Here is a 15,222-nt window from a genome sequence, read left to right as displayed (position 1 = left end):
AATCTCATCTGTGCCAGCGTGAGCACAGGTGCCCGCAGGTTATATGACATCTCTCCAGGGCCCGTGAGCAGTCAGCCCCAAGGAACACCCAGGCCCTTTCAGGGGACTCGCAGGAGGCAGCAGTGGGTGACCTCACCCCCCGAGCTCAAATCCATCAGGCGGTGGCATCCCCCAAGTCCCTGGGCCCCTTACGTCCAGGGGAGCCTGCTCCTGTCCCCCCGCCAGGCGCTGCCATCCCCTCCTGACCCTGCTCTCTCCCCCCACACAGCCGAACTCCTAGCAGTCCTAGCCTGAAGTCCAGTGGATGCCTGGCTTTGGCTTGTGGTTCTGGAAATGTGTTCTCCTCCTGTGACCCCCACAGTATGACCTTGGGACTCCCAACATTTTGGCTCGGGCATTGGATGGCCTCAGCTGCATCCTCTAGATGTGTCCCTCGAAAGCCTCCTGCCTCCGCACGGCCAATCTGCTCCCTCCTCTGCCCTCTTCCAACTGCCCCTCCCTGTGTGGACCGGCTCTCCTCTCCCCAGCCCCGGTCGTCTTCTCCGCTCCCAGCCCCTTGGGCCAGCACACAATACTGTATTAGCATCAGACACGGGCCAGAGCACACCCTGGCAGCCCAGAGCTGAAGCCCAGAGCTGAAGTCGCCGTGGCTGGACGGCCTGGGCCGGGAGCCCTGGGCTGGGCCAGGAGGATAGAGGTCACCTTCATCCTTCCAGCAGTGACATCTTGTTACTGGAATGGCTCAAGGCTCCAAGGCTCTTTTCTGCACGAACGGGCGGGCAGCTGCGCCCTGAGCCCTGACAGCCTCCAGCCGGTGGTTAATTACCAGAAAATCACGCGCCCTGAGGTCACTGCAGTTTAAGCATCTGGCCCCGCCTTTTCCGGTCCGGCCTCTCCAGCTGCTCCGAGCTCCCGGACCCTCCCACGGCTGTGATCAGCTCACACAGCCAAGCGGGGTCGGGGTGGGGGGACTGCAGGCTGGTCTTCTCCCCGTGACTCTGTCTCGGCTGCAGCCTGACTCTCCTGTCTCACTACCTCCCTGAGAGTAGGCCGGCTTCCCCCCCGCCCCAGCCCCGCCTGCCTGGACACAGCCTGGTTTCCATCGCTAATCATGCAGAATGCAGAGCGGACAGAGAAGAGCTTCGGCCAAGCTCCCTTCTTTGTGATAGAAGCAGTCCCGTGGAGAAATTCCGGAAGTCCAGTAGTGTAAAGTTCTTAAAAGTTACGTCAAGGAAGGCGCCAACTGGGCCAAGCTGGCTGGTCTCGGGGGTCCCAGGAACCATGTCCCGGCTTGGCCCCGTGCAGGGTCAATCCACCTGAAGACTCACCTTCTAATTAATCACCGTGACGTCACAATGAGGGATATTTCCGCATGCGTCCTGCACAGCCTCTTATTAAAGAAAGCATCGGTTTGGTTCAGAGAGTCCTGTGCTGTCTCAGCTTCGTTTGGGATCTGTAGCTTTAGAAAATATCCAACTTTGCTTCCAGTTCAAACTGTTCCATTAGAGAATGAAAGGGGGAAAAAAAAAAAAAACTTTGGTAGGTGGTACAGGGGTGGAGGTGAATGTTTGGGTCCCGTTCTGTGCTTACCAGGCTGGTCCCTTCTGTGTCTGGGGTCCAGTCTGGTGTATTTGGAAGTGGCGTGTCCTTATGGAGGGCTCTGGGGGCAGAGGCTACAAGAGGTTTCTTTGGAATTCTCACTACTGGTTTCTATCCGACCAGGATTCCGGTGGTCGATTCTGGAAGGACTGGGGAGGGGGCCGAGTGTGAGGCCGGCTGCTCGCAAAGCTCAGGGGGGCTTGAGGGTCAGGGGGGTGTTGGCGTGGGGTGGGCTTCTTTCGCCCCGCGGTACACAGGGGCAGGGCAGAGCAGGTGGGCACACGGGGATCAAAGCCAATACACTCCCGGGAGCGGGACAGGCGTGAGGCCCGTGAGTCAGACGGGGGTTAGAAGGAAGGGTGAGGGCCACGGCGTCGCAGTCAGGACCTGGGCGTGCAGCGCGCACCCAGGAAGCCAGGGGAGCTCGTGGAGGACCTCTTGGCTCCAGGAGCGCTTTGTGGAGGCCTTGACCAAGCTCACACTTGACGGCTGTCAGCTGCACAGCACAGACGTGCTCGGAGCAGCGAACACCGGGAGGGCCCGCAGAGACCAAGGTGCAGCCCTGTGTGCCCTCTCGGGGTGTAGCCCAGCTGTGCGGCCCCCAGACTCTCAGACGGTCAGGCCGGGCTGAGTAAAGCGAAGGGGACAGACGTGGGCATTAGAGCTGCGGCTGTGAGCCCAGCACAGGCGTGAAGGCGCAGGGCCCTTTGCTGGGGGCCAGGGAAGCTGCCTGGTTGGTGCTGAGGGCTGGAGGCTGCATGGGGGCCGGAGAGAGACCCTCCTGCGCCTGGGTTTCCCCTCTGTCTCTTGTCACCACCTGACACCCGGCATCCACCTAACCTGCCCCCCAGCCACGCTGTGAGCTCAGCCAGCCCGCCCGTCAGCCATCAGGGTGATCCAGCGTGTGAGCACACAGCTCCACAGCCAGAATCCCTGGGTCCAGTTCCAGACTCAACCACGTGCCGGCCACGCGGCCTCGGCCAGGCTGTGGCCTCTCCACACACGTGTGTGGTGCTGGCGCCCGCAGAGCACCGTGACGAGAAGGGCCGTGCAGGGAGCACCCGGGTGGGTAAGGCACTGGTTCTCCCAGCAGGGCTGATTAGGGGCTTTCAGGAGTATTTCGGTGGAAGGGACACTGTCCACTGCTCCCACTGTAGAAGACCTGCCTTTCCTCTGTTCCTCAGAAGGCAGCACCCCCTGCGTTGGGTTATCACCTGCTAAGCCACAGGCCAGGAATTCTGGTGGTCTCTTGGGAATGGTGGGCTCAGGGCCCAGTACGTCCAGACTTATACTGAAACATGACTTCTCCACATTACTCACAGGGGATCTGAGAACTTTTTATTGAATTTGTTCAATAATTCCCAACCCACACCAGACCGAGTTGAAAGGGGCTGGACTGCAGCTCCAGAACCTCTGCAGGCTTCCCAGCATCAACCGTTATCCACAGACTTCAACAGCCCACCTCCGCCCAGGGGCCCGCCCGGGGACCCCAGGGCACAGCCAGGCTAGCAGCTTCCTCTCTGCACCCCGGGTGCTGGCGCGCCCGCAGCTGAAGCCTCGTAGGCCTCCCTGATCCTTCCTCGAGTCGGGGGGAGCAACCTCCTGCCCCAAAGTTGCCCTCCAAGGCAGGTACGGGGTAAAGCCCCTCCTCTGCTTCTGTCCGTGTTGTTTCAGGCTTCTCAGGAACCGCAGAACCTTCCTGAGATCTTTTCTGTCATGTCTCCAATAGTGCATACGGGCACATATGCAAATCAACCCCAGCATCCGCCTTAGAACCTGAAGGTAAATGTGTAAGTCAGAGTTTCTCGGCGGCCTTGGCACTGGCCTTGACATTTAGGCCGGATCGTCTTTGCCACGGGGCCTGCCCTGTGACGGTGCGAGGCTTGGCCGTGTCCCCACGGCCTGCACCCACTAGGTGCCGGTAGCACTCCTTCCCTGACTTATGACAACAAAAAATGGCTCCAGACATTGCCAGATGTGCCCTGGGGGCAAAATCGTGCCAGGCGGAGAACCACTGGTATAAATTAAATGGAAGTAACAATTCCGCGCCACCCACGGGTCAGCAGAGGATTAAGCTGCTGCCCCCAGGCGTGGGCTGCGAGCTCTGGCCAGTCCCCCGTCTCACAGGCACGCTTAGTAAGAAGCGCACTTGCAGATCTTAATCCAGGGCTGCTGTCCGAGCATCTAGACCCAGCTGGGCACCAGGCCCTGCGGAAGAGCCGGAGGAGCCTGAGACAGGGTGCCTGTTCCCCAGAAGCTCACGGTCATCCTGGAGAGACGGCGCAGTAGAACCAGAAGCAGGCTCCTGGGAGCAGTGGGTGGAGTTACGTCCCTCACCCCGCGGAGGCCACGCCCACGCCCGGGGCTGGGATGAGGGGCGGAAGGCAGGCAGGGTGGGCCCCGGGTCTAGCCCAGGGGAGGAGAAGAGCTGGAGTTCTTGTCGGGACACGAGGCGGGTGAAGCGCTGCAGGCATGTGGCTGGGACCCGAGGGCGGGCTCGTGGAGGCCGTGGCGGAGCTGCGTGTGGAACTCCAGGCAGGGGCACAGGGCAGAGGCGCGGAGGCTGGGGGGCTGGGCCTGCATTCAGACAGCCCCCTGCACCGTGGGGCGAGATGATTTGGCTGGACCCGGGGCATCAGGGGAGGCTTGGTGGAGGGCAAGGCGGAGGGCAGAGGCGAGGCGTGTCAGAGCTCAGGGCGCCACATGGCAGAGCCCTCCAGCCCGGCCCCGGTGCCCAGGCTCCAGCCGGCCAGCTCCAGAAGCCAGGCTGCCAGGATCCCAGGGAGTGGGGACTGTCACCCCGAGCTATGAGTCAGGGCCTCCCCCGCGCAGGTGAGTCACACACCTGCAGCCCTCCTGCCGCTGGAGCTACTGCCTGGAACCAGTGCCCGTGCCCACCGACCACCCAACCGTCCTGTCCCTGGCACCTGCCCTCCGTCCTGCAGAGCCCAGCCAGGCCCTGACCCCCCTCACAGAGGCATCTTTACGGCCGGCCGGCCGGAGCTCCTGGGTGGGAGGGAGCGTCACAGCCTCTCGGGACCGCCCTTCCCCTCCTGACGACTCCGGCAGGTCGGGTAGTCTGTTTGATGCCTGCTGATGCGTCAGAACAGTTTTGAGGGGCTGGCAGGTATTCATTTAGCCTGCCATCATGTCAGGATGTGGCTGGGTCGCCCTCCGTTCCCATCCACCCTTTTCCCTAGCCTGGCTTCGACAGCACCTGTGGCAGCAACGTCCCCAGAGCAGCGTGACACTGCCACGTCTCCAGGACCACCCTCCCACGTGACCCGCAGCTGGAGGGGTGATGGAGAGGAGCCTCGGCCCCCGCTGCCCTCCCCCGGCGCGGCCGGCGTGGGCGTGCGGCGCGCACCCAGGAAGCCAGGGGAGCAACTGGCGGTCACTGCGCGTAGGGAGGAGAGCGGCCTCGGTGCCGGGCGGGCAGGGGAAGTGGAGGGGCCGCTGTGTCAGAGGAGCTGCAGGCCGGGCATGTGCCCCTGGTTGGGGACGGACAGAGCTCGGGCACGCAGGCTCTCCTGGTGCAGCGCTGAGCCTGGGCTTGGAGGGAAGGGGACCAGGGACCTCCACTGTGCTCTTGCCTCAGGCCCGACAGATGATTAGGGCCAGCGGTCGCCACTCCTGCAGAGACTGGGAACGCTTCCCCACATCCCCGCTTCCCCACCACTGGTAGCTCTGATGCTGGGAGGAATGCGGCCCAGTAAGGTGGGGGCGGGGGCACGGGATTCACTTAACTTGAGAGGAAGCTTGGCTCTTGGGTGGAAAGTTCCTTCTCCGTGCCAGCTCCCCCGTGGGCTGGGAGGTGTCCAGGCCATGCCTGCAGACCCACGGACAGGCATCCCTCAGAACTGGCCCCACAGTCCCTGCCCTGCCACTGTCTCCTTCCATCTGTATCCCCTCCTGCCCTCCTTCCTTTCCCTACCTGACAGGCCCTGAAGTCTCAGAGCTCGCCCCCAGGCTGAGCCTTCCCTGGAACGCAGTGATCCAGTGACCAGGGGCTGCGGCCCTGGCGTGGCCAGCCAGGTGGGCGGCCCTGGGGGGAAGGAGGTGGCACCAGCCAGTACTCAGGGGGAGGGGCTGAGCGGCCCCAGAGGGCCCGCTTGCAGCCAACAGTACCTCCCTCCTCTTCCTCCCCTTCTTCCTCTCCCCCGCCCTCATCTCCATCCTCCCTCAGCTCCCTCTCCCTGTCCCCTCCCAGCCACATGGGCCTGGCATGCACTTCCGACCCTTGGCTCCTGTAAGAGCAGCCCAGGACCAAGCAGTGACGCCAGGTGGGAGTGGGAGAGGGATGCAGGCCCATCCTCCTGTGGGTCACAGCCGGGTGCACAGCCTGGAAGCCAGCCAGCAGGGCTGTGACACATGTGCGGAGCGGTGGTGAGGGGAATTTAGAGCCCCTGCAGGGCGTGGAAGGGCTGTGCCTTTCCCAGGATCTGCGCTTTGCTGTTCCCCAGGCTTGGCTGTAGCTGCCCAGCCAGCATCAACACGCTAAGCCTCACCGGCTCTCCCCACTCCCTGAACTGCAGCCCCCCACCCCCCGAGCTCTCTGCACCCTCCAGGCTTCCCACGCTCTCCCCTCCACCTGGCATGTGCTTCCCACTTCCTTCACCTGGCATCTCATCCTCAGAGATGCCACTCAGGTGCCACCTCCTCCAGGAAGCCCTCTCTGACTGCCCTCCCCGACCTGGGGCCTCCTATAGTTTCTAGGGCCTGCCCCATAATAGCATTTATAACACAACATTGTAGTCACTTACTTATCTGTCCCTTCCACCAATAATTGAGGCCAATAATTGCCTTACTTAACGATACCTGGCATACAGTAGGTGTTTAATAAACATTGGGTGGGTGGACGGATTAATGAACTGACAGCAGACCGGTGCATGAAGGGTGGAGGGGGGAACTCCAGGCCAGCAGCCGGGAGAGGCGGGTGTCCAGACCCCCGTCCAGGGCTGCTGGGAAGAGTAGGAAGAAGCTGTGAGTGATGGGAGCCCCCCTCAGCTTTGGGGAAGCATTTGTCAGAGGTCCTGAAGGGCCGGCTGCCTGCCTAGGCTTGACCCAGCCGTGACCACCTTCTCTCCTCGCTCCTAGTATTTCTGCCTGTTGCTGGCGATCTTCCTTGTTGAGCTGGTGGCGGGGGTCCTGGCCCACGTGTACTACCAGAGGGTGAGTGAAGCGTCCTCCTCGTACTTTCCCCGTCAGCTCCCCAAGGAGGGACAGCACGGGGAGGGGTGCATGGGGCTGGGGAGGCAGCGACATGCAGGTGGTCCTGGGCCTCACCCGCCTGCCTTGGCCAAGGATGCCATGGTCAGGTACCCTCCCACTGGGTGCTCAGTGACTCAAGGGTGATATTCGGCTGGTAGAGACAGATGACTGCACTGTCCTTTCACGCCAGTGCCCATACGACTGATGGATGTCCTCAAGATAACGATTGTAAACATTTTTAATATCACCTCAAAATGAAAATCAACAGATACAGCCCTCCATATTCAGGGGTTCCGGGTGCACAGATTCAACCAATCATAGATCAAACATATTTGGGAAAAAATTCCAGAAAGTTCTAAAAGAAAAAACTTGAATCTGCCGTGCACAACTTTTTTTAGGGGGGCGGGGGTGGTGGGAGGGGGGCTGTGCTGCGTGGCTTGCGGGATCTTAGTTCCCCGCCCGACCAGGCATTGAACCCTGGCCCACGGCAGTGAAAGCACCGTGCACAGCTATTTACGTAACATTTACACTGTATTTACAACTATTTACGCAGCGTTTACGTTGCATTAGGTGTTATCAGTAATCTAGAGGTGACTTAAAGTATACGGAAGGATGCGCACAGGTTATATGCAAATACTGCGCCATCTTATTATACACAAGGGACTTGAGCATCCGCAGAAGATCAGTGCTAGTCCTGGAACCACCCCCCAGGTACCGAGGGACGACTGTATTTAAAGGCACCCAGTGCCTAGCCTCACCTGTGCCCCCATCAGCCTTGAGCTCTGGGGCTCCACCTGTCTCCCAGCTCAGCCCATCACACTCCACCTAACGCAGGTCCCCAGCCTTCGCAACACCATCTCTAGGAACCCCGCCTCCCGCCCGGGGTCCCAGTTCACTGTGTGGGAGGCCTCGGCCATAGCAACGTTCAAGTTCAAGGAGCTCTAGAGTACTGGGGGCGGGTCCGTGGGTGGTTCTGCTGACGTACCTTTCCTCTCCACCCTCCTTAGCTGAGCGAGGAGCTGAGGCAGCACTTGACCCGGACCCTGGCCCAGAACTACAGGCAGCCCGGCGCTGCGGAGATCACAGCCTCCGTAGACCGTCTACAGCAGGACGTAAGCACCTGCCCTGCGGGCCTGAAGGCCACGCAGACGTGGGTTCCCATCCTGACTCTGTCCCTTCCCGTCTGTGTGACCCTGGGCGAGTCACTCAGCTTCTCTGAGCCTCACAGGGCGTGGGAGCATTAACTACGCCCATAGGTAGAAGTCCCTCCCACCACGAAATTACTTCCTGAATCCTGGTTCCTTCTTTCCTCCTCTTCTGCCCTCCCCTCTGGGTGCCTGGTGGGCAGGAAGCTGGCGGTACCAGGATTCGGCTGAGGCCCCAGAAGGGTGAACTGTGACAGGCAGAGGCATCTGAGCAAAGCCGCTGTAAGAATTACCCAGTTGCAAGCCATCGGGCAGAACTAGGGGCACAGAAAAGCGGTCTCTCCTTTCCAAGAAGAAGCTCAGCAGATCCCCGCAGTGAGGCCCACAGTCCTGCCAGAGGTTGGTGGGGGCAAGTGGACCTCAGACCGATATGGCCGCCACTGGCCACACGCGGCTCCTTACACCTAAATGTAAACCGCAGGCCCTCGGTCACACTCACCACATCTCACTGCCCGGTGGCCACACGTGTCTAGTGGCCTCAGGGCATTTCCACGTTCCAGAAAACTCTGTCGGATGCTGCAGCTTGCAATCTCGGGGGTTCGTGCTGGAGAATTTGAGACAATGCTCCCCGCCTGCCCTGGTGCCCCTGCTCCCTGCCACCCATGCCACCCTCACCCTGTGGGCCCTGTGCCATCCTGCGTCTGCAGTCCCACCCTGGGCCTGGGGCCGTGGCCTTTTTGCCGGGACCCCAGGCAAGTAGAGGGGGAAGAGGCTGGGGGACCCTGAGCTCCGGCTGTGTCTTAGTTCAGTAGGGGTTGGCACCTGCCCCGTTTCCCCAAGACTGGCCCAGCTCCCAGGGGCTCTCTTGTCCTCCAATGTAGTGGCGAAGGGCAGCCTTGTCCCCAAGGTGCACACACACCCAGCTGGGCAGCCCCTCCAGCTGCGTCTGCACTTGGCAGGCCTCCCACATAGGAAGTGTGCTGGGTCGCTGCCCTGGGGCCTCTCTCAGGAAGCCCGACACCCCACAGGCCACCGCGGTGCAGGTGAGGCTGGGGGACCCTGACATGGAGAGCGGGGCCGGGGAGGCCAGCTGGGCTTGCCGGGGGGAGAGGACAGGAGGGCACAGTCTAAGCAGAGGGGGCCAGCTCTGCAGTGCTGCCCCGCGGGCACCAGAGCACATGGACTCGGGTTCCCACACATGCCAGGAACACCTAGAACACCCTCACAGGGACCTGAGGGACATGGGGCCCGGCCCGCATCTTGGGCCTAAGGACACTGAACCCTGAGAGGCAGCGTCTGGGCTCCAGGCCGCACCACGGGCCTGTGTTCACGCACGTATGGTGACCACAGGGGGCCCCTCGCTAACTCTGTACTGGCTCGTGGCCAAGTGCTTTACGTGACCCGCCGCTTTCAGGCCTCACAGCAGCCCTCGTGGAGGTACCTGGCCATCCCCATGTTACCGGGGGCAAAACTGAAGCCAGGGGGGCTAAGCGACCTGTGCAGGTGGCATACGAGGACAGTCCCGCGGGATTCCCAGCACACGCCATACTGTTCCCTGCTGTCCGTGCTGTTCCCTTCCGCCTGGTCCTTGGGCTCCTCGGCTGCCCTGCGGGGCCTCCTTGGCCCTTTGCCCACGTGAGCACCTCTGTCCCTCCTACTAAGTGATAGTCAGTGACAAGCTTGGGAAAGCCAGGAGCTTCTTACTCAAGTTCAGGCCCAGGGCCTAGCTTCACTCTTGGCACACAGCCGGTGCCTAATAAATGCTTGTTAACTGGACTAAATGTACCTCCATCCCACACACCAGAGAGCCTCACAACAGCCGTGTTCTGTGGCCCCTACAGGGACTTGAGTCTCAGTCCCCTAACTCGGGGTGCAGGAAATAAACCGTGTCCAGCTGTCCGGCTCCCCTGAGGCCCGGGCTGGTGCTCCCCACGCCCCGGAGCCGTGTGGAAGACCCTGGTCTTGTTCGGCCCCTCTGCTCGGCACTGAGCTGGCTGTGTGTGGCCTCTGGGCACCTCTGTGTCCTGCAGGTCTAGGGGATCTGAGGCTTCGAGGCCTGGATGGGGGGCATCTGAGCCTCTGGGAAGGCTGCGACCCTGTGCCGGTGGGGGGGGGTGTCCTACCTCCCTGGATGACCAGGAAAGCACCCCCTGGTGGTTTGGTGCTGCCCTGGGCCTGCATGCAGTGGTACACGGCCCCACTCCCTGGGGGACCCGCTGGCATCCATCTCCCCACATCTTCTCCCAGAACCTCCCTGCCCCAGGGACACCCAGCGCAATCTCCTTAAATGACGTGGGTGAACAAAAAAGGTGGTGATTGGTGTTCCTGCCACCGGCTCTCCACCCGCCCGAAGAGAAGGGCCCCGCAGAGCCAGCCTCCCGCTCAAAAGAGGGGAAGGGAAGAAATCTCGGAAGCAGAGAGGGATTGGATTAAGATCTGAAGACTGTCCTGCGGCCCCATAAGCCAGGGGCTGGAGGGCCCCGCCCCTCCCCGCGGGCGGGTCCTCACCTCCAGCCCCATCTCTCGCTCCAGTTCAGGTGCTGCGGAAGCAACAGCTCAGCCGACTGGCAGCACAGCACGTACATTCTGTCTCCAGAGGCCGAGGGCCGCCGGGTGCCCGACAGCTGCTGCAAGACCGTGGTGGCGCGCTGCGGCCAGCGGGCACACCCCTCCAACATCTACAAGGTGGAGGTAAGTGCCCGTCCTGCCGGGGCAGGCGGGCGGCCCGGAAAGGCTCGAGATGGGCCGGGTGGAGATCATACTCACTCAGCGGCCACAACACGGCGGTGGGCCTTCCAAGGTCCCCACAAAGCCTGGGGGTGGCAGCCGCTCCTGGGAGGTTCGGGGACATCGTGGCACGCCCCTGGGCCACCTGAGAAGCCCACGGGCACTTGAAAGGCTGGACCCGGCCCTTTAAGTGTCTGGCCTCCCTGAGCTGGGTGGGCGTAGCCCCCCAGCCAGCCCTCCCTCCCCATCCTCACACACTTCTGGGCCAAGGGGTGTGTGACCTGCCTTACTACCTTCCAGGGAGGCTGTATCACCAAGCTGGAGCAGTTCCTGGCCGACCACCTGCTGCTCATGGGGGCGGTGGGCATCGGGGTGGCCTGCCTGCAGGTGAGCTGGAGCAGGGATTCGGGTGCGGGGGGCAGTGTCTGGAACTCTGAAGCCCTCTCTCGCTAGCTGAGGTCGCAGATCCTGGCCCTCTGCCCGCCCTTGCCCTGCCTGCCCCCTCCTCCCCCATCCCCTCCTCTTCCCTCTGCAGCCGAGAAAACATGAAGGAAAATACCTGGGCCTTGGGGCCACCTTGAACTTGTCAGGCACAGAGACCTGGGAGGAGTGGGAGTGTGGGCTCAGGTATGTGCATGCACTCTGTGTGTGCACGCGGGGGTGTGTGTGCACAGCCTGCTGGGGTCCGAGTGGGTCCATGGGTGTGTCTGCATGCACCTGGGTGTACGTGGTCAGGGCCGGATGCACATATGTGTTTAGGCGGGCTGTGCATATGTGTATATTCTCGTGCATGGACACGCGCTCATTCCTCTGCGTGTGCGTGTGCGCGTGTGTGTGATGCACGTGTGCGTGCCCTGGAGGTGTGTACACCCAGCTCTGTGCTCTGAGGATGAGTGATGCCTTTTGCTCCGTTTCACCGCTCCACACCCCTCCCCCGGCCACCACCCAGGAGTCTAGTTGCGGTGCAGCCTCAGTTCCTCGTTTGTAAAAAGGAGCTGATGGGTGACCAGAGGGGATGGGCAGCGTGCACATACATCACTCAGCTCATCGCTGGGCAGACAGCAGACACTCAGAACATGGTACCCACCACCGTTTCATCGTTTCTACGTGGGCACAGCGTCTCTCAAAAGAGCCGAGTTGTCTCCTGCCCCCCTCACCCACACTCAGGTGCAGGCGCAGCGAGCCGGGGGCGGCAGGTGGGGGGCACTCACACGGCCCTTTCGCACCGCCCAGGCAGGCCTTCCGCTCGGTGCGCTGACCCCCGGGGGGCCGCAAGCCGGAGCGGGGGGAGGGATGCTCTGCACTGCGGCTCCTACTCTGCCGAGCTTCCCGGACACCTGTTGCAGACTTCAGGTGTTGGGGGCCTGCTCTGCGGACGCTGACCGGACCTGGGCCGCACTCTCCGTCCGTTTCCTCCTGACCTCTGTTCTCAAAAGCGTGAAGCTGAAGATGAAGCAGTGAGGCCAAGGGCAGGGAGCGGGCTGACCGCTGAGCCCGAGGTCAGGGTGGGACACGTCCAGCTGTAGGAGTAACGCAGAGGAGGCCGGGTCACCAGGTCGAGGGCAGGTGCCCGCAGCCCCCCGTTGACCCCCACCAAGGGCGGCTCATCCTCCACAGCGCCCTGCGGGACTGTGCTCATGCCCCGGAGAGAGTGTCACCGGGCCACCTCTGGGTCCCCATCCCCGGCCCATTTTCTCCGTCCGTTCCGCTGCGGCGGCCGAGCCTTGGGGCTCCAGCGCCCCCTGCCGGCTGGCTCTGGAGCTACCACCCAGCCTCGAGGAGGGGCTCAAACCAGGCCAGCCCCCCACCCCCACCCCACGGGCTGCCATCCTCCACCAGGCACCTAGCACCTTCCCCACACCCGCCCAGCCTGGCGCTTCGGAGACCCCCAGGCCCTGGAGATACAAGGCCAAGATGTCATGCCCCCCTGTCCTCAGGAACAGGGGAAGTCTTGCCTGGAGTCAGAGGGCCCCCGTGGTAGACGGAGCCCCCCCTTCTGTGTGATCTGGGGAGCCACCCTCCCTCCTGAGCCTCAGTTTCTTTACCTGGAAAATGGAGGAGTCTGATGTCTGCAAGCCTTTTTTAAGCAGCAGCGATCTCTCATCCTGGAAGTCTTGCACAGGAACCCAGTTACTCAACATGAAGCCAGAGCTGATGCGATGGAGGAGTCAGGAGATGAGCCTGGCGTGAGAGCCCTCAGGAAGCACTTGGCCCCCCCGCGATTTTCCAACTTTCTGGGAAGGCTCCCGCCTCAGTGAGACGGAGGTGCTGCCGCTTCTTGGGACGTTAGGTAGATGTCTCATGAATACTCTGAAGACCAAGCAGGAAGCAACGACAAATGACGAACGTAGCAAAGCTGATTCCAGCCAGACGTCGCGTGTGCCTCCAGGGCGCGTGGACCAGGCACTGGTCTGCCTGCAGAGATGCTGGCAGGCTGGATGGCCAGGATGCGAGGGGGGACGGGCCTCCTGGAGCCTCTGAGGGCTGCACGTTGAGGTCACCTGGCAAGCTTTAAAACGCCCCGGGCCTAGGCTGCACCCCCAGAACAATTAAATAACGCCATCTGGGGCTGGCAGCCGGGCAGCTGTGTGCTTGTAAAGCTCCCTGGTGGGTCCAGCGTGCAGCTGGGAGGAGACACGTGAGAAGGAGCCCTGGGGGCCTGGAAGTCAGCAGTGGGAGAGATCAGGAGCTGGGGGACAGGACCGCACCCTCGCGGTCCTTAACGCCCCAGACAGTCCTGAGCAGGGTGGGCAGGGGCCGGAGGACAGACAGAAACGGGAAGGGGAATTTACAGGGAGCCCGACTGGAGAACTTTCAAAGAACTGGAGCCAGCCGGCAGCGTCCCTGAAGAGCGCAGAGCGCTCCTGGCTGTAGCTTGGGACAGCGGTTGGGGGCTGGTGGGGACACTGAAGGACAGAGGTCCCGCACCTGCCAGGCTGTGCACCTGTTGCTTTCAGCAAGAGCTGGCAGGGCCCCTCCACCCTCCCGTCTTGTGTGACTCCGTACACTGGATTTCCAGACCCGCAAGGTGCCCCAAATCGTAGGCCTGTAGTCCGGGAAAAACTCGAAGATTCTCTAGGTGGGTGTGTCAACCCCGGACACACAGTAGAATCAGGTTTAAAAACTACCCCTGCTCAGGCTCCATCCCCACACATCCGGGCTGTTGGTCTGGGGCGAGACCTGCGCACGGGTGTTTTCTAAATCCCTCCAGGTGATCCCCGTGTGTGCTCGGGGCTGAGAACACGGCCCCACCTATTCACGTACCTCTGGGGCACCAGGCCAGGACCCAGCTCCACCCTCGCGGCCCCTTCCGTGGGTGCGCTTTGGAGCCTGTCCACGCTGAGGTCACTTTGGAAGCTAATTGTCAGCGTATTCTGGCCAGGAAGCTTCTATCTAAAAAGGACATAGTGGCTCAGCCCCTTTTCTGACCGTCCTCTTCACACACAGAATCCGGGAGCCTCCCTCTCAGGGGCAGGGTGGGCAGAGGAGGGGGAGGGCGAGCACTCTTTGTCAGTTTTGTAACGGGAGCTGCTGTGTGCCAGGCGCCCTGCCCAGTGCCAGGCCACACCAGCCAGCAGCACGTGGTCCCCTCTGCTAGGGGCTCTCACTCTAGGGGAGGAGACACAGAGAACACAGGAGCCACGCACAGTCACAGTGTGAGCCCTGGGGTTTGGGGAGCACATAGGAGGCCTGAACCATCATGGGCAGTCAGAGAAGGCTTCCTGGAGGAAGTGATATATAATTAAGCCTTGAAGGAGTTTGACAGAAGCAGAAGGGGGAAGCATGCCAGGGTGAGGGGACTACCCGTGCAAAGCCCTGGATGGCTGGGGGATGGGGGAGGTTTATCCTGAGGGCCCTGGGGAGCTTCTCACAGGCTCAGGGTGCAGAAGGGGCTGGGTGCCGTGGTGTTGGTCTTGTCATACTGAGTTTCAAAGAATCTCACTGGGAAGGCTCTGGACCTATGTACGGTCTGGATGTTTTCCTATTGATAGAGGGGAACTTGGGGCTCAGAGGTTATGACTGAACCCAAGGTCACAGAGCCCCAGATAGAAGCTAACCCACTCCCACCCTGACATTCCCACAACGTAGGATGGAAACCTGAGCCCAGAAACATACAGGACAGCGAGATTGGGGTCTGCAGGTCATTTAAAGGGGAACTGAAAGATCTTATCGGAACGGCTTCTTGGACCTCCCTGGCCCATCCTTGATGCTTGTAATGACAGCCGGCTGCCGTCCCAAAAACCTCACAAGAGGCTAAAAGCATGCCGGCCTCCCTGTTAAAAAGCCCGCACGCAGCAAACACCGCCTCCAGGCAGGCTACCAGGAGAGGGCACCTCTCACCCGTGCCCCACACAGGCTGAGCCCAGCAGCCTGTCCAGCCCACCCTCTGCCATCTCCTGCTCCTGCAGCCCCTTTGGCCTGTGTGTTCCCTGCTCACAGCCGTCTGTGCTGAGTCCCCCATGTCCCCTGTCAGGAACGGGACACTGGGGGTCCCTCAGGGACTGGATAGTTTGGGCCCATTCCCCTATGGGAATCAGGG

General features: G+C 61.8%; 1 protein-coding gene across 1 annotated transcript in view; it reads left to right on the top strand.

Moving 5' to 3' along the window:
* The window catches only part of TSPAN11 (tetraspanin 11), a 64,529-nt gene that overhangs the window by 46,286 nt on the left and 3,021 nt on the right, over positions 1-15,222 (top strand). The window contains exons 5-8 of the mRNA XM_027093339.1: positions 6,697-6,771; positions 7,818-7,922; positions 10,488-10,646; positions 10,983-11,069. Coding sequence (XP_026949140.1) covers positions 6,697-6,771; positions 7,818-7,922; positions 10,488-10,646; positions 10,983-11,069 — 426 coding nt within the window. The remainder of the gene's footprint in view (positions 1-6,696; positions 6,772-7,817; positions 7,923-10,487; positions 10,647-10,982; positions 11,070-15,222) is intronic.

This window comes from Aethalodelphis obliquidens, unplaced genomic scaffold (assembly GCF_003676395.1).
Source record: "Aethalodelphis obliquidens isolate GAN/ISIS:26980383/991018 unplaced genomic scaffold, ASM367639v1 scaffold83, whole genome shotgun sequence".
In the NCBI taxonomy this organism is placed as follows: domain Eukaryota; kingdom Metazoa; phylum Chordata; class Mammalia; order Artiodactyla; family Delphinidae; genus Aethalodelphis; species Aethalodelphis obliquidens.
Note: the sequence above shows the minus strand (reverse complement) of the source record. Positions and strands in the feature narration are given on the sequence as shown.